Source organism: Astatotilapia calliptera, chromosome 20, assembly GCF_900246225.1.
Source record: "Astatotilapia calliptera chromosome 20, fAstCal1.2, whole genome shotgun sequence".
Classification (NCBI taxonomy): Eukaryota; Metazoa; Chordata; class Actinopteri; order Cichliformes; family Cichlidae; genus Astatotilapia; species Astatotilapia calliptera.
The window spans coordinates 27,787,162-27,813,732 of record NC_039321.1 but is presented as its reverse complement, the minus strand read 5'-3'; the positions used below and the strand labels follow the sequence as shown (position 1 = coordinate 27,813,732).

Below are 26,571 nucleotides of genomic sequence, written 5' to 3'. Positions count from 1 at the left end.
TACACACCGGCTCACTCCTTGGCGGCCGCTTATCGGGGCCTGGAGCCTGGGGCTCGCTCGGGCCACTTCGGAGGTGGGGTCACTCAGGCACAGCTGGCTGCCGGCGGAGCTCACGGGCGCGTCACTGCAACCCCCCCTGGCTTCTGCTCCACGGCTGCTGAGTGAGCCCTCATCTGGGACTCTCCTCAGCTCTTTCTGGGACAGTGGCGCAGCTGCCCCTCTGTTGGTCTTCCTTGGTCTCTTGTGTTCTGGGGGCCTCTGGATGTCTGGAGTTTTGATCTCCTCCACACCTGCTTCATGCCCTGGAGGACGGGGCTGTGGCCCCCCCACACCCTCTAGCAGATCATTACATGAAGGAACCTTTTAAAAAAACAAGCGCGTCCATGCTCACAGGTGTACACACGGGTGATCACACCCACAAACTACACCCTTTTTGGCTCCTACCTCAAAGCACACTGTGTTCTGTTGATCTTACGTGCTGCACAATAATGTTTAACATTTAGTATTTACTGTCATATTCCCATATATCATTGTGATGTTGTTTATTCTATTACTCTTGTTCTCTTCTGCTTGTTTTCTTTTTTCTTTCTCAGCAGGTGATCCAGGTGATTGATATATGCATTTTTTTTTCTCTGCCCGTTCTGTTGGTTTTTGTCTTTTGCCCTTCTCCCCCGTCCCTCTTCTCAGCTGTTTCTCTTTCCCTCTTTCTTTCTCCCCTTCTTTCCCCCAGTCAAGTCTGTCCCGTATTCAGTAAGTGAAAATAAAATAAACAATAAAAGGTGAATCAAATGGACCATTACGGCAAGGCTGGGATGGTCAATTTGGTAAAGTAAATCCGTTGGGCATCTTTCTTTGCCTTTAGACAACAATTCTGATGGCAAAAGAGCCAAACGGGACAGGCGCCAAAAAAAGAAAAAAAAAAGGATTTTTTATTTTGGATTATTACAACCATAACGGACAATACTGGGGGTGGAAAAGGAGGGAAAAGTTAATAATGGAAGGAGAGGACAGGGAGAGAAAAATAGAGGAGAAAAAGAGCGATAGACAAAGAAAAGGAGAGAATCTACAACAGGGAGGGGGAGTTTAAGACCTGAGCTGACACACAGACATAGACAAACACGCACACACAGACACAAACATGCATTCCCACCCTCATGCACACAAACACTCACACAAACACTCAAGTGAGAGACACATAGAAATGGATTCCATACTCACACTCCTCATACACACTCTATACTCCCAGGTCCAGGCACCAATACCCCCAGAGGGGCAATCAGCCCCCACACCCAGTAATGGTCCCATTCACTCTGGGGTGGAAACAAGCAGACAGTCCCGGTGCTTGCAGCAACAGAGCAGCCACCAGCCCAGACCCTGACCAGACGGCCAGCTCCTGCCAGACAGCAACTGGCATCAGCATGGACCCTCCCAAGAACCCTCAATGGGGGCACCGGCACCACATTGTTGGCTGAATGAATGAACAAGCCCTCCGAACGTTGTTTGTTGTGTCCATTCCCAGTGTCCTATATGTACTTGTCATGAGAATGTAAGTAATGAGAGTGTCTAAGTTGTGGAGTAAAATTAAGACACAGACGGCCATGAGGGCACAGAGAAGGAGGCCCTCCCCTGCACCTCAGTGATGCACCTGCACCTGCACACCCTGCATGTGTGGTGGTATCATGGAAAACTACACCCACCCAACATTCTGTCAACTCCTGGACTAAATAAGACAATAGACTCCCAGGTTGCGTCCATCGATCTCCCGCCTGCAGAGTGGTCTCCTAAAGGGTAGAGAGCACCTGCAAAAGATGGTAAAAACCTCCCTGGCAGCTAAAGGGCCCTCCCTGTTCAACCAGTGCACTGAAGGCTTCTGGGCGTGGCCCCAGTGCATGCACCAACCTGCAACCCTGGCAACACACCAGCCAGAACCCCAGCCCACAGACAGAGTGCCCTCCAGAACCCCAACTTGACTTGAAGTTTGCGTTGTGAGCTGATTTATTGCAGTAATGTGGCAGGAGCTGAAGGTGTGCAGAAACGCTGCTTTACCATATAGGCTATCTGTTTATGGAGCTCAAAGAACTCTACCAGACACTTGTTGAAACAGAAAAAGATTTTCAGAGTCCCCCCCCCCCCCTTTTTTTTTAAACTCACAGGCAGTTACAGTGTACAGATGCTAAACACATGTGACACTGAACTCTATATGTGTGTGACATCTCAGAAGGTACAATGGCAATGTAAATGTGTTGACTCTGTAATCCTAGCCTAAGGGGGCGACAATCAAATTTTGGAAAGTGTGAAGGACAAACTGTAAACATTGTGCGAATGAAGAAAAGCATTCGCTGTAAGTAAGCAATGAGTCCCTTTCACTTCATCGCCTCTTCGCTCATTTGATTGTGGAATACGACGGAGGCGAGCGAGCTGTCATTTCAGTGGAAGTTGTCAAGTGGCAGCTGCTGGTAGTAAGGAATAGCTCGAGGGACTGTTGACGTTAACGAGTCCACAGCAAGCCTGCTACCAGTACTCTCCACTGATGAGTGCTTTATTTTTTTGGCCTGCCAGCAATGACTTCCTTGGGCCCCTGTGTGCACACATATGCCCATCAACTCTTAAAAATCACGCTGCTCCTGTAATGAGGAAAACCATAATGGCAGATCCTGCTTGGAGCATCCTCTGGCTGTGATGGTTGCACCAGAGGGTCTATGCATGGAGAGCAGGGGAGGAGGTTGCTTCAGCCGGCAAGGCAGGCTTTCCTCATTATCCATATGTGAGAGCCACGAGGGTCGAATAACACCGAGGGTGGGGAGTCACATTAATCATGCTGTCACACACATACAGGTTCCACTCCAAAAACAGTTCACACCACTGCACGCTGCTGCAGTGCAAAAAGACAACAACCAGCCACAGTGGTGTTTAGTCTCGTACCACAGGACTCTTCAGATTTTTTTCTACTTAGCAAGCAGATCACTCTTGATAATGTTCAGGGATGTGTGCAGTACTGTTAGTCCTCCTCTGGCTCAGCAGTGCTCCATTGCACCTGCGTCTGATCTCTGTGTGGGAGGAATCCAGCTATTTCCCCTCAGTGAGCCATTGGTGGTTACCTGTTGTGAGCCTTACACAGCAAATGTTCACATATAACTCTTTCTGTGTAGTCATTCCCGGCCGTTCTGCACACAGTGCACAGGGAACAAGAGCAATAATTTGCATGAATATAGCTGTGAGAAAACACTGTGATAAAAGTCCCTCCCACCCACAGTGGAAAGCAAACTTTGATCAGGGTGCTAGAGAATAGTATCCCTGCCTCTTGGCGCTGCAGGGGCACAAGGCTACATGGGTGCAGCATTTGAGAATAGACTCAGTGCTTACTGAACAAATAGATGAGGTCAAAATGCTTTTGGAAAGTGCTCTGGGTGGGAGGCCCCTCGTTTCTCTCACTTTAAGTTGTAGCCCAGTCCGTGATGGTGCCACTGAAGGCAATTTTATTTTTTATCAAACATCTAAATTATTCAGATTTTGTTAAAGATGAACAGCCGCACTTCCTTCACTTTGCATCCTGAAGCAGGCTGATAACAAGTGTGCTGCTGTGGCACGACGACGCTGCAATGCAAAATGTAGATGATGCTGTGGACTATAATTCAGCAGATGATACATTTCTCCCAGGCTCCCAGCCTCCAAAGTAATTCAATTCATTTTATTTCATTGATTTCCACTGGACACAGTAACGTCTGCCGTGGATGCGGGCAGGCAGGAATTTCTAACAATTCAGCCCCTGACAAGAAAAAGCAGCTTTGTGGACGATGACAAATAGTGACAAGTGTGTATGCGCATGTTTTATTGCACTTCTGTTTTTGTAAGATTCATTCTGAGATAGAAACCGTCTCCGCTCAATATTTCTTTGGGGCAGGTTTCGTTGTGTTTTGTATCGTAAGCAGCCTATTTGAGGTTTGAGGGTCTTTTTATTTTAAGACAATGACAGACAGTCCACCGGAGAGCCTTAAAAACCCCCAAAACTTGATGGGTAAAATGATCATTTGTGGTTGAATTTTTGCCCACATGAGATTTAGTATTTAAAGTACAATATTAACTCTCTTTTTAGCAACGTTTTAGGGTTTCACCAATTCCTGGAAGACAGATCTTCCTCTCCAGAGGCCAAAACATCCACTACGTTCAATTGGCTAATGTTTCTGCAATCTGGAAGTAGGAAGGTGTTGTATGGGATAGCAAATGGCAAAAACGATGCAAAGAAGAGAGGCGAGAGTGAACCGAAATGATAAAAATTGGGAAAGAGATTAAAGATGCTAAAAAACTCTTTGGAGAAGAAGGGAACTGAAGAGTGGATTCATTTCTTTCAGGGATTGATGTCCTCACATATATAAGAAGCACACAAACTTGTGTGTTTATTTTTTTCTTTTTGAATTCTTTCATCAGAAAATAACAAGAAGCCGTCAGCTTTGTTTGTCTTTCTGGCATTTTAACTTTTGCAGCCTTTGAAGATATTAGGATTTTTTTTTCATTAAGCCCTCTAACACGTCTGTTTCTGTCAAACTTTAGGCTGATAGGAGAACTGCTCTCTTTTATTCACCACATTTCAGTGTAGTTCTTTCTGAGTGTTTTGACTTTTGTTGAGAATTGTATTTGTCTCCATCCTCTTCGTCTGTGTCTCATCTTTTGCACACCTGAGCTTCCTGGAAGGTGGTTTGTCCTCCATGATATGCAACTGAAAGATGCACTCAAGCAGTTTTACATGTCAAATTCATTTTCTTAACCAGAGAAGTGCTACACATCAAATTAAAACCAGTCTGGTATGATTTGTAATAATCTGTGGTTGAAAAATGTCACACAGATATAGCTTGACGGACAACGACACTTAAACACAGAGGATGTTACAAAGAATGCTATGAAGATGCTTCGAGTACATTTTCAGCTCGGCCTCTGCTGTTTCTATTGTTGCTTCTTTCGTAAATTCCACGACTTTAGGGAAGAAGGATGTTAACATCCTCCAAGACAACCCCCCCTCAGTTTGTTCTATTAATTTGTTTTTCTTATTTGCAAATTTTATTTGTTTCAGTGTCACATTTATTCCAATAATGCGCCACATTACAAGCTTTACAGACCCAGAAACACACTGTGGTTTGAATTTTTCACAGAACTTAACAGTGTGATGCAATCCACTGGATGTAGCACTGATATGACTGGTTAAAGTTCAGCTCTAAGACCCTGCCTACACTTGGTTTTAAAATGTGATTGTATACGTAGATTTCTTTGCTTTCAGTATCACTTCCACCAGAAAGTCGAGGTCTAGTATTTGAGTTTGGGCTCCTGTTTTTAATTTAATGGACATTGTGTGTTGCTTTCTGAGGGTTTCCTTGTATTTGACCTTTTCTGTTTAACCAGTATGTTAGTTTTCTTGTCTTTCCTCACTGTGACTTCCTATTTTATTGTGGTAATGACTGTCTGACTTGTCTGCCTCTCTTAATAGTGTCACCTGAGTCCATTGGGCTTTCAGGGTCTTGTTTCTCCCCCTGTTAGATGCCACTTTGCCTGTTTTCTGTCTGGTTTGTTCTCCCCTTACATTTTGTGCTCCTTACGAATCCTGGATCAGTGTTTGGACTTAGTTTGTTTCTGGATTTTGTTGCATTGGTCCTTAAAAGCTCATTTTTTGTTTATTAATCCTATCTCAGTGTCCCTGTATTTCAGTCGTGGAATCACAACACAAAGACTGTCACAAAAGTACTGTTTCAACTGTTCCTTGTGAACCAAGCATGTAGTTTATTTAGCATGACCCGTTCCAGCTACTGCTCGCTGGACAAAGTCATTTGCAACTTGCTAGCGGGCACAAGACAAGACGGACATTTTTACAGTATCATTGTTAGGGTGGGGTCAGGACAAGGAGGATTACTGAAGTGGCTTATGTAACTGATTCACAAGGCAGCTTGATGGTCATTAACGCTTGCACTGGATGTGTCCACTCATGATCTGAGGGCCCAAGATACATATTAAAACCAATTAAGCTAAATTAAATCCAGGGTCTTATTTACACAGAAAACTCTGGAGGTTTCTGGACAAGGAGAGAAGAGTAACACACTCTGAAGAAGCTGAGCACCCTTCATGGATTTCTCTGAGAGTAGGCAGCTACAAACCCTAGCCTTTCCATTATGACGGTCACGTGGTGGAGTCTCTGAAGCACTACTACTACTACTACTACTACTACTACTACTACTACTACTACTACTACTACTGAAGAGACAGTATCAAGCGTGCCTCAACATACTTGTAATTGGATTTCAGGTGCATCATAACCCTTATTTTGCAAGTGACCGCAGTTATGGCAGACGACAACCGGCCTCGAAACAACCGCACCAACACACAGTGACAAAAACATGTGACAGGCAAGACAAACGGAGCCCAATGAGCTGCCATCGGATGATAGCAACTAATTAGAGAGTTTTCTCTTCCGCTCAAGGGGCTGTCTTATGATTAAGAGAGCCCAATGAATATGTATACGAACTGAGCACAGGGATGGCAGGATCTAGGTCAGGCTGCTGGTGGATGATGAGTTGCCTGTGAAGTGAAGCAAGGAGGCATGCGGCAACACCACGCTATTCAGAGAAACCCTCAAGAGGTACTCAGATGCGAGGAACCCTAACTTTTCCAGATTATGTCTCCAACAAGTTTATGCATTCTTGGCATTCAGAGGGAGGCGGCTCATCAAGCCGACGAGCCCTAAATGACTTCTCTAGGGATCGTTTCTGTCTCTTACAGCTTGGCATTTAAATACAGCAACTGGATTCATTGATTGGACAATCTGACCGCTCTGCAAACAGAATGTGAAACATATTTTCACAAAAATGGTGGAGCGACGTCGTACGCTGCCAGAGAGAAGGCCGCCAGAGTCGTTCTATTGTTGGTGGGGGGGGGAAGCACACCTGCAAACCACGCAGAGTCCCTGGAGACAAATAAGCGAGAGATAAAAATAAAAAGGCAAAGATTCAACCGTGGCCCGCTGTGGTTCACGTATCCCAGTGACCCTTCAGTGGTGTCTGAGGTAAGGTGGGTGTGCAGTGCAGAGCTGCTGCTGCTGTTTTCTGCTCTCCTCTCTCTCCAGGATCATTACAAAAGAAATTACAACAGCTGACAAATTTCATAGCCTGTGCTACAAACTGCCGTGGCTGTGTACATGATCTGCATTAATAATACAATCCACAAGCTGAGTTCAAAGTTAAAATTTCCTTTGGGTATGAAGAGAAAAAATGTCTGCCACACATCCGAGTCCTCCCAGCTGTCTCAGCTGCCTAAGGAACAGATCTGTCAGAGGATATGAGGAATGACCCCAGTATTATTTTCTTTTATTAAAATGTGCAAGCATTTTTTTTCTACCACTTGCAATCACACTTGGGAATTATGAAAGGTTATATGATCCCTGTATGCATGACAGCTCTCAATAAATCCAGTTATTTCTTTCTGTTCATTTTTCTTTTGGACGGAAAACGATTGGAATAAATTACCCCGTGTTACTGTACGTGCGCAACATTTCAAAGCAGAAACCACAGAGACACAAACCTGCGAACCCTGAGCTTTTCAAAACATGCTTACGTAACTACAAAGGTATCCGTGGCTGTAATTCTCAACCTGTTATCACCGGAGACTGGCCTGACATTATCTGTGAGTTCTGCAGCTGGTTCCAGCCTTGACTTACAAGACTCTGAAACCTCCTAACTGTGCTCTATAATAAGGAATGCCTTCACTTTATAGGGCCTTGCATCTCTGTCTCAGTATAATGAACCCCCTGACAGGGGACTGGCAGGGCTTCAATACAGTAAAACAAGCCTGTTTTCTGTCCCCTGATTTTCAGCGATGGTGGAAGAGCGGCTGGAGACATCACATTTCTTGGCTCAATCGGTGTAACGGATGAATCCCTGCTACAATGATGGTGGCACACACACACATACACATCTATGTCATGCATATATATGCACAGAGTGCACCAGTCCCGTGATGCCCTCTGTGGTTTTCTTCGACACACAGAAGATGAATGAGCCAAAATCCCTCATTGTTCCCATCGGCATGCTAAGTGAAACCACCTCACATCAGTGCAGCTCAATTGGACGGAGCAGCAGAGTAGAAATGGACTAAACACAATTTTTCAGTTGGCTTCAATTGTTCATTTGTACTGTTATGTATGAGTTGATATCCACACACACGCACACACCTCCTCTAAGTGTAACCTGAACATCATTGCACCAGAGGGATCTAATACTCCCGTTTCCTTCTCTTTAGAGGAAGGAAACAGCACTGACAAAGTGATCGGATGGTCTGAAACGGAGAATGACAAATGTGTTTCCAGCTCAGCACAGAGGCGATGATTTATGTGATGAAAGGGAGAAGCTTTCCTTTTAGTCTTTTAGGAGATTCAGGGTTCATGTTAAAAGATGCTACACAAATAGGAGATGCTTCCTGTGCTTTTCTAGAGCTGCCAGCACAAATTGTTAGTTCAGGTTTTCCCCGTGAATTCTAAATGAAGTGACAGGCATGTTGTAGCTGCAGGGACATAGATTGACCAATCAGTAGTTGTCAGTTCCTAGATTACTCAGACTACTAAGTGAGCATGGACGTTTTATTTAAGCTAAAAGACACATAATTAGCCAAAAAGAATACAAAGCAACATCCCTGTGTACAAAGCACTAAAAGCCACGTCTAACACTTGTCATCAGACGAGGTTAAAAAACAAGCACTGTAGTCAAAGGGAAGGCACTGTGCAAAGCAACTGAGGCGACTGTGTAAACATAGTTAGAAAACAACAGCACTAAGCAAGGTAAAAATACAAAAACAGATGCATCAACACATTTTTTTTAGTGCAAACAGCCTCACACAAACAGATTTTGGTGATTGCAAGAAGCGCTGCTGTCAGTATTTCTTCTCCATCTCGCGCTGCTCTCGCCTGATGCCAGAAGGCTGCAAATTTGTGCCTCAGTCTCTGCATTAGACATTTATTTTCCACAAGAAAGGAAAGATGAACTGAAATTAAGTGAATTCATTCAGTGTTTCTTTTTTTCTTTCTAAAACATGACTAACTTTTTGCACAGATGGCACGGTTGTCCTTGAAAAGTGTTTGCTAATCGACAGAGAGGCAAAAAAAAATGGAATCAAGACCTAAAACTCAAACAGGCAAAATGCCGCCGTTAGCAACCAGGAACTTGGGAATTGTTTCCAGTAGTTCATCTGCTGTAAATTTACAGTGGGTTGCTTCAGAGATGTTCATTTCAAAGCAAATGCATGGAATGTTTTCAGACTGCACAATAAAAGTTGGTATTACAGACTCTCGAGAGTGCTCTGTCTTTATTGTAAGTCATTTCACAAAAACAGGAAATGCCAGCAGCGCAGATGCACTGATGTCATAACATTTAGTGGTATAACAAATATACAAATTCCTCCTTTAGGAAATGCAGCGCTATCACAGTAGAAAAATTAATACCAAGCAGAAGATCCACACTGAAAATTGTGCTCAGAGCTCTGTTTAATATCAATTTAATTAATCAAACAAGCCTGCGTTTTGTGAAATGGGCGCCTTTATGATAAATCCATAGCTGTAGCTGTATGAAGCATTTTAATTTCTCATTGTTTTGGTTTATTCTTCAGGTGTTTGTGTGTCAATGATTTGTTTTGTACTGTTTAGCAGGTACTCTATGTACAATCACCTGTTTCTGAAGGTATTTGAGACCAGAGGGGTAAAAAGCAGGATGAATAGTGGAATTTTACAAAACTCTCAACAGCACAGATTACTTACTTTTGTCATTTAAATAATAAAAATCTATTTTTTTCACTGTTATCATAAAAACACACACAGAAAAGTAAAATTTGAGTCAATAAACATAGTTAAATACATGCAATCTTTGGCGGCCCCCAGTCGTCATGAAGCATGCGGCTTTGTTGGGGATTTGATAATTTAAAATATACTTCATGGAGCAGAAACTACTAGCTTTAACTTTCTGTTTTTTTCCACCCAGTCTTAAGTATCCTGCATCCTGCTGGAGCAGCTGATAACAGAATAGACGAGCCGGTTTTGCTCCTTTAAAAACACAAAATGAAATGTGTATGTCTCTTAGATAAGAATATTTATTTGAATGCTAAATGGTGACTACAGATTTTTCAAACACAGGAGAAGGCTGTATCGCTGTAGACACACTCAGGCAGGATAACAGGTTTGAAAAATGGGATTTGACTTTCTGTCTCTTTGACTGTCTCTTTCACTGTATGTATAGATTACATTGCATTGATCAATAAGAGTTGTCACCATGGATAGATGTTTTCCTTCCTCTTTTCTTTCCATAACTGGAAATTGGAGCTAATGAAGTGCTCTGGATTCAGTGAGTTGTTGGCCTCATTTTGGGGCCCATTATATTTAATCCTTGTTTTGAGAATTAAGTATGCTGAATTGATCATACCTAATTCATATGTGCCACTGCATGGAATAACAACTATTTATGAGTTACTTTGACACTGAAGAAGACCTAAAACATGGTGACTCAGCTAAGTGCTGTGAGTGGGGTTTAAGAGTTTTTTAGACATTTATTTAGCACTGATAATTATATACTTGAAAAAGTGTCAGTCAGTCAGTATCTAAAATGATCTGTATCATGTCTGCATTCAGATTTAACTAAATAACGACCATTAAAACATAAAAACAAAAACAAAACATTCGTCCAGTTATGTAATGGCGAAGTTTCGCCTTCGTCTTCGACTCCAAACAAACACACTTTCTTTTTCAGGTGTTCATGTTCATCATATTTTTAACTCTATACCACAGACTGTGTATTAAAGTTGGACGCAGTCACTGTGAGATCACTGATGTGCTTGTAGCGTTTTGAAAGCTCATTGTTGATCTTTTTTTTGAGTCAGATGTCACCACATTTAGACAAGAATGAACCAATATGGACACATTCAAACACTATAATGGTGCAATGTAGCTGACTAATAAGATCCCAGACTTTCACTTGACAAACTGAAGCACAAACTTTTTTACTTTACCACACACAGACTTTACCACACAGCAAGCCATTATTTATGGTTATTCCATTAAAAATGCTCCAAAAGACACCAACATGATCAGGAGGTCCAGTTCAGTGACTGCTGTCCCCCATACTTACTTTCACTATGTAAGTAGGCGTAGAGGAGAACAGTCACACGAGAGAGCAGCTACAGTGTCATATGACCACTGCATGAACTGTTGTTTTTGGCCGCTTGATTGAAAAAGAGGAGCAGAGAAGGACATTTGTAAGAATAGTGGATTTAAAGGTTGATTTTTATCTCCATTACAGGCAAAAGCTAGTATTAAACTGAATAGTGGAACAATAACTTAATAACGATAAGGATGCACAAACAATTCAAACGCTGGAAAGCTTTCTAACCAATACTAGATGGCATAGATTCAAAAAGGTGTTGGAATCATTCCTCAGAGATTTCGGTAACAGATTTACATGATAGCGTTACAGAGTTGCTGCATATTTATTGAGTGCACATCCATAAGGTGAACCTCCCGTTCCAACACATCCCCAAAGATGCTCTATTGGATTGAGATCTGGTGACTGTGATGGCTATTTGAGTAGAGTGAACTCACTGTTGTGTTCAAGAAACAAGTTTGAGATGATTTGAACTTCGTGACATGTTTGAAGCAGCCATCAGAAGATGTGTTCACTGTGGCCATAAAGGATTGGACATGGTCAGCAACAATACTCAGGTAGATTATGACATTTAAACTTCCATTGTTTTCATTCAAATTCTGTTGTTTTCATTCAAATTTCATTGTTTTGATTCAAACTCTGTTCTGTTCATTCTAATTCCGTTCTTTTCATTGAAATTCCGTTGTTTTCATTCAAATGCTTTTGTTTTCATTCTAATTCTACTCTTTTTATTCAAATTCTATTGTTTGTTTTAGAATTCTGTTGCTTTCATTCAAACTCTGTTCTATACATTCTAATTCCATTGTTTTCATTCAAATTCCGTCGTTTTCATTTTAATTCTGTTGTTTGTTTTAAACTTCCATTGTTTTCATTCAAATTCCATTGTTTTGATTCTAATTCCGTTCTTTTCATTCAAATTCCGTTGTTTTCATTCAAATGCTTTTGTTTTCATTCTAATTCTACTCTTTTTATTCAAATTCTATTGTTTGTTTTAGAATTCTGTTGCTTTCATTCAAACTCTGTTCTATACATTCTAATTCTGTTGTTTGTTTTAAGTTCTTAGTTGGTATTAAGCGGCCCAGAGTGTGGCAAAAACATATCCCCACACTATTACACCACCACTGCCAGCCTGAACCTCTGGACGGGCAGGATGAACACTTTAATGGCAGTTTCTGACACTACCATCGGAATGTTGCAGCACAACGAAGACTTATCAGACCAGTCAACATTTCTCCAGTATTCTTTCATTTTGGTGAGCCTCAGTTTCCTGTTCTTAGCTGACAGGAGCGGCAAAGTAGACAACCATGCCAAGCTGATGTGCCATGTCTTCTTGACCATGTCTAGATACTTAATTGCACTGATTTGCTGCCATGTGATTGGCTGATTAGGTATCTGTGTTGATTAGCACATGTCAGGTGAAATCAATGACTATACAGTCACTATGACTAAACCAAAACTATTGTGCAGTACAGTAGATGGTAGAATCAGCAGTTAACATTAAAACTGTTGTTTAATGTTCCACTTGGTTGCAGTAGATCTACATAGATGTGCATGTTGACTAGTATGACTATATTTGAGTAAATATTTGAAATACTGTTAGTGTCTGAAAAGTAGAGATATCAGGGAAATGATGTGAAGCAAAATGATCGCTGCACTGTCGCCATTATCTCGAGTTATTTTATGCTGCACAAAATAAAAATGCAAAAATGAAAAACATAGAGTAACTTGTAGCCTTTTGTTCTTGTTGGTGTCGGTTTCACCAGTGCTGCTGGAGCTGGCCTGCTGATGCTCAGATGCAGAGCAGGTGTGGGTGGTGCCACTGCTGTCTCTAACACACACACACACACACACACACACACACACACACACACACACACACACACACACACACACACACACACACACACACACTCACTCCCCACTCCCTGCTGAGAGGGTTCACACAGTTGTAATTGCACTCCTGCCAGAGCTATAGGAAATGGGGTGGCTGCGGGCAGAATCAGAGGAGAGCCTCGCAGCAGGTGGCAGGGAGCTGAGCTCAGAAGGGAGCTTGAAATCAGCCAACCAAAGGCCACTGTGGAGCCTAATTACACAATGAACATGAATAATGATGAATCTGTGCTCTGGTGGTGCTTTGTCCGAAATATGCAGCACTCATCGCCCAATCAGCTCAAGTCTGTAGCAATAGTGGTGCCTTACCACTGTTTGTAGATCTCTCACAATGACGGATGGCCTATAGCATGGACCACATACAGACTCTATGGCTGAAATAGCTATAGTTTGTACACGTGTGGGCATTTCATTGTGTAGCAAATGTGCAGTTTAATTTGCAGTTTTTGTATGAGAGCAGGGAGTCTTTTTTTTTTTATCACTGATTACTGTGACATAAGTCCCCCATAGATCTGCACAACCATGCACACATACACAGAAGTCTACCTTTGAACTGAGCTTTTGACAGGTTGCATTTCTCCTGGTTTCCTCTTGTTGTTCAATCAGGAATAATGATGAAATGCAAATGGAGCTCCCCTGAGAGCACAGCCTCCCATGCACACTCCTGAAGAAGAATATTCTGTAGGTGTGGAGGAAAAAAAAACGAAACTGTAATTGTTTTTATGAAGATAAATGAGGAAAGAGGCTGTGATTGAAGCCGCAGGAGTTTGAGGAGCTGTCCAGATGCTGAAGGAGCAACAAACAGCCTTCCAGTGAGAAATAAAAGCTGGTATCTCTGAAGGGACCCGTGTCCTTTTAACACTTGTCTTTGAACATTTTACTTTGGGTTTAATTTTCAAGCAGGGGTTTAATTTTTAGAACAGCCAAACAACCGATACATATATATATATACATACATATATATATATATGTATGTATATATATAAATATTTATATACACTATAGATTTCGAGGCTATTTGCGCCCTCCGGTGCTTATTTATTTTCTGTAACTCGATTTAAAAAGCAATCTGGACCAGAATAAAAGGCGTCCGCCACCTATCTACAGCTCGAATCTGCAACGAGTGAGAGTGTAGTCGCAGCCCCGCGTGTAGGAGAATGCAGACGGGAGGGGAGGAGTTCACGTCTTTTACTTTTCAAAGCTCCTCTGGCAGAAGAGCTCAGTCTTTGCCTGGAAAACCGCGGAGTTTGGCGCTGAGGCGTCCCGGGCACGTGACCCCCCCCCCACCCCTCCTTCAGCCAGATTAATCGCTTCACCGCTGCAGCCCCCGATTAAACTTTCCATGCTGTTGCCCGTCCGACGGACAGCACTTTGGAGGTTTGTGTGGACCGTGTTCTCTCCCGCTCGCTCGCCCGTCCGCCGCGCTCCGGCTCTCCACCCTCGGCTCTCCAGGTTCAAAGGGGCTCAGGCGGCCAGTGGAGCTGGCCCGGGTCTCCAGCACGCATGGAGGGAGACGTTATGGACAAAGTGGAGGCCACGGCAACGGTCCGCGACTTCGACCCCATCAGCGGAAGCATCCCGGCCACCAAAGTGGAGATAACCGTGTCCTGCAGGTGAGTCCATCGGGGTGCTGATGCTGCCCCGTCTGCGTCAGGTTTGGGAAGCTTAGCGCGTCTTTTGGCTACATTTTTTTGTGAGAAGCACTTAAATTGGTAATTTTTTCATTTTATTTTCATTTTTAAGGCGTCATTTACCTTTTTGATGTTTTTACTTTGTTATTTATTGTTTTTTTAATAACCCTGCTTAATATTTCCCCATTAAAAAGAAGTATAAACATGCTAAACAACAAAAAACTTTCCAGCCCACCAATAAACCCACAAGCAAAAATTATTTTTAAGCAGTTAAAAAAATATATCATTAGAAATTCACCCAGCGACTAATTAGAACTGCAGTGATGTCCTCCCCCGGTTACAGTGAGCAAAAGATGCTGTGATAGAAACCAGAGCGATGCAAACTTTACGCATATTCCGCCCTAAGATTTGCACTTTGGTGTCTTATTTCCATAAATCAGGTCGGGTACGACGCTGTGTGCTGTGCACGCGCCCAGTCGCGTGCCTCGGGAGATGCCGAGCGACGTGGAGTTATTATTGGCGTGCCCGAGAGGTTTCCCCCGAGGCAGCGTGTCATGTGTCAGCCTCTGCAACTGCTTGTCAGGCTCCCCCGAAACGACTGTAGTTTGTCACCGAGACGTAAAGATGAACACTAAACAGTTTTTTCCTCCCAGCAGCCTTCAGCTGAATCCCAAAGTAGATGCAGCGGGAAAAATACCACGGATGTGACAGGAGCCTGCTCGACTGGGTAGGGTGGGGCAGCGCTGGTTGCAGGTATACGCACAGTATGTACAGTATGATGCTGAGACATATGAGAGCCTAAGCGTGCAGGAGGTGCAATTTCAATGAGAGCTGCTCATAAAATGTGATGTGAATCTGTGTTTCAATGGCCTCCCTCCAGCTCTCATGTTGCCCTGTTTCACAGTATTTAGCTCTTTTCACCTCCCGGCTACATGCATCGTTATGTGCATGTAAATGAAGTAAATAAAACCACAAGGGAGAGATTTATCAGCCAAACACCCCGCTGCCATTGTTTTCTTCCCTCGTCTGCAATATTTACTCAGTGAGTTGCCCGGAAGGAGAATTGACTGTCGATCTTGTTTAAAACTGTGATTTTTAATTTTAAATAAGCTTTGTAATCTTACCTTTGCGAGTTCAACAAACAGCTTAACAAAACCAACAAAGCCGTTAGCATGTAGCTGACCTTTTGTGACATTCTGGATATTAATTAGCCAGATTTCAAAAACGTGTCAGCTGACCTTTATTGGGCGGACAGGTGACGAGATGATGATTGATTTTTGTTTGAGGATGATGAGCCGCATGAAGCCCCGTGGGAGCATTCTGCTGTAGCCCTTGTTTATGCAACAAAAATAGTCAACTGTGTAAAATTGTGGTAAATTCGAGTGTGTGGGAAGATTGCGTTTGAGGCAGACATGGAGCTTAGGGTGGGTTTTATCCAGTGTGGGGCGTTTGGTACGAGTAGCAGCTGGACTTGTGTTGCTTCCCTCTTGGAGCACGCTGTTGTTTTTTCCCTGCAGACATCCGAGCTTTAAGCCAGGGCTCTGTTGATGCCCCCAGGCTCTGATCTGCAGCGCCCTTGTCATTAATTTCTCTCCAAACACTAGCTCTTGGACTCAGTTTGATGGAGAAGGAAAATTTATTCCTTTTTTCACTGGGGCCTTGAAGCATCGTCTGCTTTAGATGCAAAGGCTTCAGTTGCTGTCTGTTCTTCTTTGTGACTTGCGGGGATTGCTGCAGTCTGACCTCTGACAGCTGCTTCAGTGGACATCTCAAAAGTTGAACTCATGCAGAATACACACCAATGCACGCAGCTATTCTATCCACTTATCAGGAAGTGTATATTTTATCTATCCAGTGCAAGCAAACAGAAACAATTGGTGTTATATGAGGGGAGAAGCCCGGGCTCCACAACTCTGTGTAATTGATTTAGCAAGCCTGAGAGCTCTGAGATTGCAGCGCACATGGAATTGAACTGTGCCGTGCAGCCCTACAGGCATTCTCATAACCCTCTGCCAATATTGCAGCAAGCCCGTCTGACAAACTAGAGGGACTCAGGCAGACAACCGCTTATCAAAACAAGTGCATATCACCGTGATAGCACATTGTTCCCTGTCTATGGCTCTGATTGGCTTTGCTCACAGGTCAACCAGTGAGCCATACCCCGAGCATCTGCTTCTTAGCTGCGAGGACTGCACTCTAACTCAGTGATAAGATGGCTCTTCAAACTCAAGTAGCCTCTTTTCCTACATCTGCCTTTTATCAAACACAGTCAAGTGAATACATTTTACTGGATTAGGACCAGTTGTCCCCTGGTGTTTTTTACAAGTTGACCCCTCCAAGTCTTATGTGGCAGTAATAAATGTGTTGATTAGCTAATATTAAAGCAGCTCTGGTGAATGTTTTTTAAGTTGTTCGTGTGGTTTGCTTTAATTATGAGCAAAGGAGTAAATGTGAATCCTCGTGGACTGCAGAATGTGCCCTCTCTATATCTCAGCTTAGCAGGCTGTCTCAGAGTTTCCATGTACAATGACTTTAGGGAAACTGGGGCTTTAACTTTGTGGTTCCACTTTTAGGAATGAATGCTGGAAGAAATTTGCACACAGACAAAAAAAGCAAATAAAATCCCCCCCCCCTTCCGAAGAGCCGCTAAAGGCTTGACACGCTGAACTTTATTTAAGGAAGATTTTTTACCCCCAGTTTCTTGTTTGCTCATCAGAATGTGCATATAAATCCAGTAATGATTTGTAAATGTTGTGTTTACCCTTTACGCTTATGTGACCGTAACAAGGGAGGGGAATCATTCTGATAAGCTCGACAAGCCTGACAAAGGTTTACAACCCTTATCAGAACACAGCGACGGAGGGGTGGTGGTGGGGATCCTGCTTCTGAATGATTACTTTTTTGGCATTGCATTTTTTTATATAGTTAGAAATGACTGAATAATAAAACTATTTTGTTAAAACAAAAAAAATATGCACTTGTGATTTACTGCGCACTGTTCACATGCGTGTGTTTTCAAGGCGGGATATGGAAACAGCAAGGATGCTAGAGTGGTATCAAGGTCATTTTTTAAAATACTTAATCAAAAGTTTCTTGCTATAAACTGAACATTTGGCTTCGTTTGTTATGCTTATATGAAAGCAAGTTGTGTAACAAAGTTGCACGAATGAGGGCTTTCATGTGGCTGTTTCAGAGGTGTAAACTCCTTTTTCTGATTGTTTTAGCACAATAGACCAATGGCACCAGCAAGCAGAAGGACAAATGTTTATTATTTATTTCCTTGCCATTTGCCAACATAGGCCAATTCTAGAAATTTACTGCTCCTCTTCGGCTTGTCAAAGCACACCCAGGTAGGTGATTACAAGTAAAACTGGGTGACAGAGCTGCCTTCCCTTTCCACTGTGCTCCACCTCCCACCTGACAGCTTGAACACAAACTTTATCAGCCCCCTTCACCTATTTCACAAAGACAAAGACACTACAAGCTCGTCCATCCCCTTCTGTTCCCTGCTGTTGCTTTAGTGCCTCCCTGTAACCATTCATTTGCTGTCATAGATTCGTTAGAGTAGCAATGCCTTCAATCGATGCATTCCATAGCTGGAGGGAGGGGGGGTAACTCATCCGTGCCACTCATCACCCGAGGGATTCATTACCTGTTGAAACACACAGGGACCACATGACTTCCAGCAGTCTTGCGGCAAACCTGTGCAGGAGGGGTTCCCCTGGCGCACAGGGCCACTGATTGCTGTCCCCGCGAGGTCAGTCTGAAGACTTGAGGCTTGTCTCTGGATCTGGTCTCTTCCCGAGACAATCATTGCGGCAGAGGGGAAGGCGTAATGAAATCATCAGGACGATTAGGATGTTTGGTGTCACTGCTCGATGCAGCAAGAGCTACTGCTCGAGCAGAGCAATTTGGACTCGAGCTGTGTAACCAACCGTTTGTTTATTTGAATGTGTTGGCATGGTGTGTAACTTCGCTGCTGTTGTTATGTTAATAGCTCTTATAGCTGCTACTCTCACTCAGTCTTGGATACCCATTTAGTAAAAGCTGTGACCTGGTTTTTCTGGTTGAAAAATGCTTTTGTTTTGCTCTGGCAGGCAGCAAGTTTGAACTGAACCAGTTTGCATTGTGTAAGAACATAAAATATTAATAAAAGATCTCTCTGAGTAAGAGAGAAATTTCAATTTGCAGCGTTTTCCTTGTGCTTTTCATATTGTGATCTGGGTTAAGACTGACCTGAGGCAAGCTTGCAGCTTTTATCTCACTGGATGGCTTGTGTTTGTGGATGATGTGTCACATCTGTTTTGGTGATCAAGGCTAAACGACACCAGGGTGCCAAGAGGAGGCAGATTTTAATTTTTTTTTTTACTCCCCATTTTTGTGGATGTTACATTGCAGCAGACGAGTCTCACAGGCCGATGAAGCGGATAATTATGCATGAACCCCTGACATAGTGAAAATGAATTTGGATCCCAGACACTTGGCTTGTGGTGGTGTCGGTGTTATTAATATATTCTCATTTGGGATGTATGACAGCAGAGGGGGATCCCATGGAAGCGCAACTGCAGTGCCATGCCAGAGGTTTATAACACTCTGCATGTTGCCTGCCTCATGTGAAAGTGTTGATTGGAATGACAGGGGAAGTCAAGAGTGTGTTGTAGCAATAAGAGATCAAAGCAGTCCCCAGTGGCTCAGAAATATCAAGCTGCTTTTGTCACTATTTTCCGAAAAACTTAAGGGTCAGCAGAGTATGTTGGAGGATTTGTCGTGAGGGCGTATTTGACCTAATATCACAGCGTGTCTGGAAAATGAGAGCTGGTGGCAGATTTGCACAAAGTGTGACAGGTTACTCGGTGAAGATTTCTCCACACTGCGTTGCATATGTTGAAGGTCTTTCACTCGTTGGCAGTCTTAGCTGAAGGGCTAAACGAGCTACTCAGTGTCAGCTTATTGTCGTCTCTGAGGATTTTTTCTGTTTCTGCATTAGAGTGGACATGTTATCCAGTAGCCATAAGGGACATTTCAGCCAACATGTGTGAGAATGTGTGCTTTTGGTAGCTATGCATAATTCTGTGCGTGTTTCTTTTTTTTTAAAATTACAAATATATTTAGTATTCTCTATTGGGAAATGGATTATCAGTCAAATTTTTACACGCTACCAAGCAAATGATTATAAGCTTGTGGAGGAATTCAGTCAAATTTTCACTGAAATGGGTTTTTCTATGTTAGAAGCTTTCAAATGGAGCATGTAAGGTTGTAGTTTTTAAGCAGATTGAGTAAGCTGAACCCAGGTTAAAGCCATAGGAAGTAAAAAGTTCTACAACAAAGTAACAAAAAAATCAATTGTTAAAAGATGTTTAAAATTTCAATTTATAAAGTCTTGAATGCCTTGAAACCTTGGATATGGGCCAGCGCACACATCTCTGATTTGTTTAAATAGATCTGCCGCTGTGCTATTGACTGCTTTTCTTCCCCAGGTGGAGAGGCAACTAATGAATCAGAGTTTAGGTAGAAAGAAAGATTTCGTTGGGAATAAGAATGGGGATCCTGGCTTCCTTCAAGCAACCGGCCACATTTATGAACAGTGATGTCATAAAAACAGGAATAAGTGTGGATTGGATGAAAAAGTTGACTTACAGAGATGAGACTGTTAAAATAATGAAAGGTTTGCTATACAGGGTCGAGCCCATCAGGGCTTTTCTTCTATTTCTTTGCCTTCTTTCGTTGCTCTTTTTAGCAGTCAACACAGCGAATCATCTCCCTCCATCTCACCCATTTCACTAGTATCCTCTTGTCACACCAACCATCTGTGTCCTCCTTCACTACACACATGAATCTCTTCAGAGGTTTTCCTCTTTTCCTCCTGCCCAGCAGCTTCATATTCAACACCCTTTGCTCAGTATATCCGCTATCCCTCTTGTGCTGATGTCCAAAGTACCCATCTCAGCTTCGTCTCTTCAGCTTTGTCTTCAAGCTGCTCAACCTGAGCTGTCCCTCTGATGTACTCACTTCTATTCCTGTCCATTCTGGCCACTCCCAGTAAATAAATCTTGAAGTCTGTAGCGCGACCTTTTGTCTTTTTGTTAGGGCCATATACAGTATTAGCAGTTTGCTGAACTATCAGCATAAACATTTACAACAGCTGATAAATGAAAAATAAAAGTAAGGAACAGTTGGGAGAAACACCCTTCAACCATCTTCCGACTGTTGTCATCGCACAGCGTCCACCAGAGGGCAGTCGGCAACTTAACCATTAGCTGATCCGAGCGCAGTTAGGCAGAGCATAAACAGGCAAATAACTACTCGCAATAAACGTTTTTTGTGTCTGAAAGTAAAAATATATTGTGTGCTGTATCGGTGGGTACTGGTCTTTAAACCCTACGCTGTTCGGGCTCTAATATGGACATGCTTATTACAGCGTTTATCTCATAAAATTAAATAGAGGAAGATATTTGTTGAGAAACATGGAACACTTATTTCCAACCCAGTCAATTAGTGTGTGTTTGAGTGCATAGGCGTGTGTCACAAGTTGGTCTTACGTCTTTCTTTCTCCTGGCATTAGTTAGTGTTTCTTATTTCATGCTCATTACGGTTTACCACCACCCACCTGCTGTGTGTTGCTTTCACCTATTGATGCTCAACATGTGTCCACCACCAATTACGCAGCCACAGTTCTCTATTTCCACACTATAAGGTGCGCTCGCAGCTCTCTGATGCTTCACTAACCTCAATTAGTGATATCATTTCTTTGTAAATGATCATCATCACTTTTCTTTTCACTCCACACTTGGCAGAATGCATGCAGAGTGTCTTCTCTCTGTTTAAATGATCAGTTGCCAAAATATGCATGAGCTGATTCTTTACTGTGCCCAGTGTGGTGCCTAGAGTACAATTCAGAGTGCTTTATATTGCCATTTTGTAGCTGATTTGGATAGTGTATGCCTGCAGCTTGGTGCTTTTTTTGGATTGCCGCAAGTTCACACTAGACTCAGTGCAAAGAGCTTTGCCAAGAGTTATAAGCCCTATAATATCAGTCTGTATTTCCCTCCCCTTCTTGTAAAAGGAATCTTTCTCTGCACAAACCCTGGGCTGTCACAGTATGCAATTAGCAACGTTATTATTCCCAGATCGGACATTAGCAACATGGCAAAAGCCAACCTGATACAGGGATTTGCAGCGTATGTGCTTTCTCATTTATTACACGAGCAGAAGAGCAGGTTTATGACTGAGATCCTGTCACTGCCTGTGAGATGGCTGCCCAGGGAGTGCTCTGCTGCAGGTACTGTCGACATGGAGAGATTGGAGGCAGAAACTGAATAATTAAAAAGATGGAGGAAAAGAAGACACCTGGTGCCATCACAGTGAAAGACAGCAGATGTGCGTTTCACTAATAAGGAGACCAGATTGTGTGTCTAATGTAACAGAGGGGAGGTTTTAGAGCTCTCGACAAAAGCAACATTAACCTGTATCGCTGATCGTGACTCCAAATACAGACAAAATGCAGCAAAACAAAGCCACACATACATTTTCATCTACTGTGTTTTCATTTTTGTTTCTGCTTAAATCTCAGAGAAGGTTCTCCTTTGTATGCATGCTATCTGATGAGCTTTGCTATATGGTATGCTATACATAATTTTTGCGCTATAAAAAATTAATTACCCTTAAGGAAAAGCTGAATATTTCACTGTACATAATGGGATTCCTCTTCTTTGTAGCACTATATACGTTCCCCTTTTTGTTCTTTGACCTTTTGACCCTTTACATCTGCTCAAGGGCATGTTAGACAGGAAATAGTCCCACGGACCCCATGATCCGTAATGGAAAAGGCGAGGTCTGTCAAAAGAGAGAGAGAGCCATGAGGCAGAATAGAAAGTGAAGTGACAGAGAAGACTTGAAATGCAAACCATCCTTCTGTTTGACCTCCCGGCTTTCTCCGCCGTCTCTAATGTATTATGGAGAGTTTTCTTCCTGTAAATCAGTCTTACTTGACTTTCAGGCTCTCATTTGTCATGTCCTTGTAAAAACCAATGAGGCAGCAGCTCATTGGCCAGTTAGATTTAGGACAATTTTAAACCACTTTCCACTGAATTAGATACCATTTCTCCAACTTGCCAATTAGGACTTTGACAACTTTAAGGAAGCAGAGGAGACTTAAGGGACTGGTGACAATAAGGCACTGTGGGCACGGGAATTAAATTCCACATTTCTTAGTTTAATAATCAGCCCCTTGGACCATGGAGTTGCTAAAATATCTCCAGGGATCTGACTGAGAGGGAGCGTTTTCCTAATATATTCTTTTTTAATTAGAGTTCAGCAGCCAGCCATGCTTTAGAGGTCAAATCTCCTTCACACTGGGCATTCAGTGAAACCATTTATCAACTACAGCGCCTTTTGACACATTTATACCAGCAGAGAGAGTTTGCAGATTTGATTTAAGAGCTTGTGCATTTCTGGGCCGATGCTAATTCAGCGTTTACAGAAATTCCTGGTTGTGGCTTATTGTATTTATCAACTGAAGTGTGCATAACCAATAACTATGAGCTTAATTCACTGCCGAATAAACAAACATCACTTTGTGAGGGATGATTAGGCAGAGAAAAGAAAGCTATTAAGATTATATTCTGCTTTTTTCTCCAGCGAAATTGAATTTATTCTTGTTAAACATCTAATAATGCACTGCTGACTCTTACTCCAGGCACACTAAAATATGAAAAGCTTAAGTAAGAAAGAAGAGATTATTGCAATCAAAGTTTTAATGAAGGTGACGGGATCAAGAGCAATAGAGAAAAAAGGAGAGTTTGCTGTTTTCGTTACATGTTTTTTAAATGAGATGGCCATAGTGATCACAAAAGCGCTGGGATCTGAAAGCAGGCGGATACATGAAATGGTGTGAATGAAAAATAGCTGTATCTAATTACTTTTGTCCTACTTTCAATGAACTTCATCTTCATCAACAAACTTTTCCTACATTGGCTTTCGGGATAATGATCTTCTCTTATCCCACTGAGATTTGCAAAGAGAAGGAGTTAACTTTTGAAATAGGCAGCGTTACTTCAGTGAAAGCAGACGGATTATCTGAGATGTTAATACCCGTCCTACGGCACTGATGCGCAAACTCTGGCCATGCGCACATTAAGCTCCTGGATTAATTTGTACAGGCGTATAAATCTGTATACTAATCATTTCTTTCTGGAATAAAAATGTTCTGCAAAAACAAATTAAGGTTTAGCCAGGTAAACGAAGGCTTGTGCTCTACAGGAACATGGAGCAAAACTAAAAGAGGATGTCATGTTTTCTACTCTTGTCTGCTCTGAGAGCAGGGATAAGGTGATGGACAAGCTAATTGTTTGAGGGTAATGGATGCCAGACAGTAACAGGTGGATACAAAGAGGCGGTTAGTCATGGATGGCTTTGTTACTTCCAATGATAATTGCACTGACAATCGTCCAACTGTAGTCAGGTCAGCCCAAGGCTAATACCCAATAACACCGCATCTGTCATTTCCCCACGTTTCCCTGTCACAGAAGATTTTGTATCCAGGAATGGGGAATTACATGTACACGAACGGTGCCCTGCTGCTTGGATTCAGTCCTGAACCCTCATCTATATTCATTGAAATTCTGCTGTCCCCTGAAGGGAAGAGGACTTTTCTGAATTGCGATCAAGTTATTTAGCGGCACAAGCTTTTGCACTTTACAGATATGCTAATGAGATCCCTGAAAACATTGGGAACATGTCTTCCATCTAAAATGGTAAATGATGATAGCATTGCTTTATGTTGTAAAGGTGATGCCTACCTTATTAGAATTTGCACAGAGGGAACATATTAAGGGAAAATGTTCAGGGTTTTAGCTTAAAATAAGGATGACATGAATAATATTATTGCTGATTGCGCCTCTTATGTGGATTGAGTCAATAAGCCAATCAGGGTGTGTGGCTGCTTGAAAAGGTGCCAGCTGATGATGATCGGTGTTAGCAAACTGGATAGATCTTTCACAAAAGCGTGAATGCTTTATTTAGAGAGTTTAGCATGTGCAAAATGCTACAGGCCACCAGATAGTGATGGACTCATTCAGTCTAATGATATTGGTTTGAATGGTTAAATAAATTCTCATATGTAGTCTGTTTTGTAGCTTGTTGGTTCCTGGCCCGAGTCACTTGGACACCTTACATTCACTCTGTTGCTGCGACAGAGCTGCTAACCTGTTAATTGCCACACTCTCTCCTCTGCGTTGCCATGTACATATGAGGAAAGCTGGGTGCTGTGCTCAGTGTCAATAAAGGCTGCTCATTGGTTTGTACATGGGTGCTAAAGAGAAGCTGTGATCATGATTATTTTGGTCAGTGCTGAGATCTGGATTATTTAACTTGATTATCTATTAACTTTTAAAACATCAGGCATTATTTGAACTTTGAGTACAAATTGTATTATTCTTGTCACGGTTCTGGGTCGGTTCGACCCAGCATTTTGAGTTTATTATGTTTTGGTTTATTTTTTGAATGATCGTTTTGTTCCTCTTGTGCTTTGTCCATTATTATTAGAATTCTATCTTTCTGTTTATTCGTGGTCAGGATTTATTGTCTCATGTATTGTTTGAGTTCCATGTATTATTTTCTGTCTGCCTCTCTGTGTTGAGTCTGTGTCCTTGAGTAGTGATTCATGTTTCCTGTTTTATTGTGAAAGTCCTTGTCTTATGTTAGTGTGTGCAGCTTTGCTCCCCCTGTCTCGTCAGCCCTGATCTCTCCCAGCTGTGTCTCCCTCCTGTTGCCCATTCCCTCATTACCACCCTGTGTATATAAGCCCTGTGTTTTCCCGTGCTTGGTGTCGTGTCGTACCTTCGGCTTATACCTGTGTGTTTTTGTGTTCAGTACTTTCGTGTACCGTTGCTCAGTTTGCTTTGTTTTCTGCCAGTAAATAAAGCTGAGGGTTTTTTTTGAGTTACTATTCAGTGTTCGAGTCCTGCGTTTGGATCCTCCCCTCCGCCTGCCCGCACACAGAGCCCTGACAATTTTTTGTGTCCGCATCTACTTTTCAGATTACTTGGAGCCAAAATGTTTCCGAGCAGCTGTTTTATCCTCTCCCATTGCTCAAAGACTGTCTTTTTGTCCTTCGGGTTTGAGCTGAGCTAAAAATGCCTGCTCTCCAGGGCTTTTTTTTATAGGAATGGGTGCAGGCACAATTGTGAAGGGGAAGATGAACAGGATTTCTAAAACAAGACAAAAAGAAGCAAATTATTGTGAAACTTGATTATCTTATTTTAATAATCTTTGAAAGTTAAATCTGTGATTGAGTGTACAATTAAATACATTACCCAGCCATAAATATGCCTAGTTTGAACTGTTTATCTGTTTCTTGAGCTTTTTTTTTATGCCACTTGTTTTTTTGCATCATTTTTAGATTTACAGTTATCTACTAAACTTACACGAATAAAAGAAATCTGACATTTAATGTATGCTATTCTATCTTCAGGTGTTTTAAAAAAATGTTGTTGTTTAATACTCACATTTCTGCATTTTTTTTATTTAAGGATTACATATTCTTAAAAGGATTTGCAGTTTCTGAGCGCACTGTAGAGGCAGGCTGCTTTTATAGGTAGTGTCCATACTTTGAAAGGCACCTCTGCCTGTTACCACTGTCTCTTTCCACTGCACTTTATTGTACTCACATGGAAATGATATCCCACGGGGCGTTGTGGTTTGTGTGAAGTTGAGTATGGTTGTTGAATTACCGTGCAATTATGTTGTAGCTCTTTGCATATGGCATTCAGTGATTTCACAGCATGAAAGAAGAAGCATTTGTGTATTGTGTACAGCTGTTGCCCTGCAGTCTTAACTCATTCACTGCCAGCCATTGGCAGTGAATGAGTTAAACCCAT

The 26,571-nt window shown here is 42.3% G+C and overlaps 2 protein-coding genes across 4 annotated transcripts in view; one reads left to right on the top strand and one right to left on the bottom strand.

Annotated features, from left to right (window-relative positions):
• Window positions 1–16,148, bottom strand: part of lhfpl5b (LHFPL tetraspan subfamily member 5b) — a 33,140-nt gene extending 16,992 nt beyond the window's left edge. The window contains exon 1 of the mRNA XM_026154854.1: window positions 15,820–16,148. The gene's annotated coding sequence lies outside the window, so the exon portion shown is untranslated. The remainder of the gene's footprint in view (window positions 1–15,819) is intronic.
• cpne5a (copine Va) overlaps window positions 14,404–26,571 on the top strand; it is an 86,927-nt gene continuing 74,759 nt past the window's right edge. Inside the window, exon 1 of one of the 3 annotated variants that reach the window (XM_026154853.1) lies at window positions 14,404–14,677. In XM_026154853.1, the coding sequence (XP_026010638.1) occupies window positions 14,568–14,677 (110 nt within the window). In that variant the 5' untranslated portion in view covers window positions 14,404–14,567. Of the gene's footprint in view, window positions 14,678–15,133; window positions 15,449–26,571 lie in introns of those variants that run through there. The other 2 variants (XM_026154849.1, XM_026154850.1) reach the window with 2 other exon arrangements.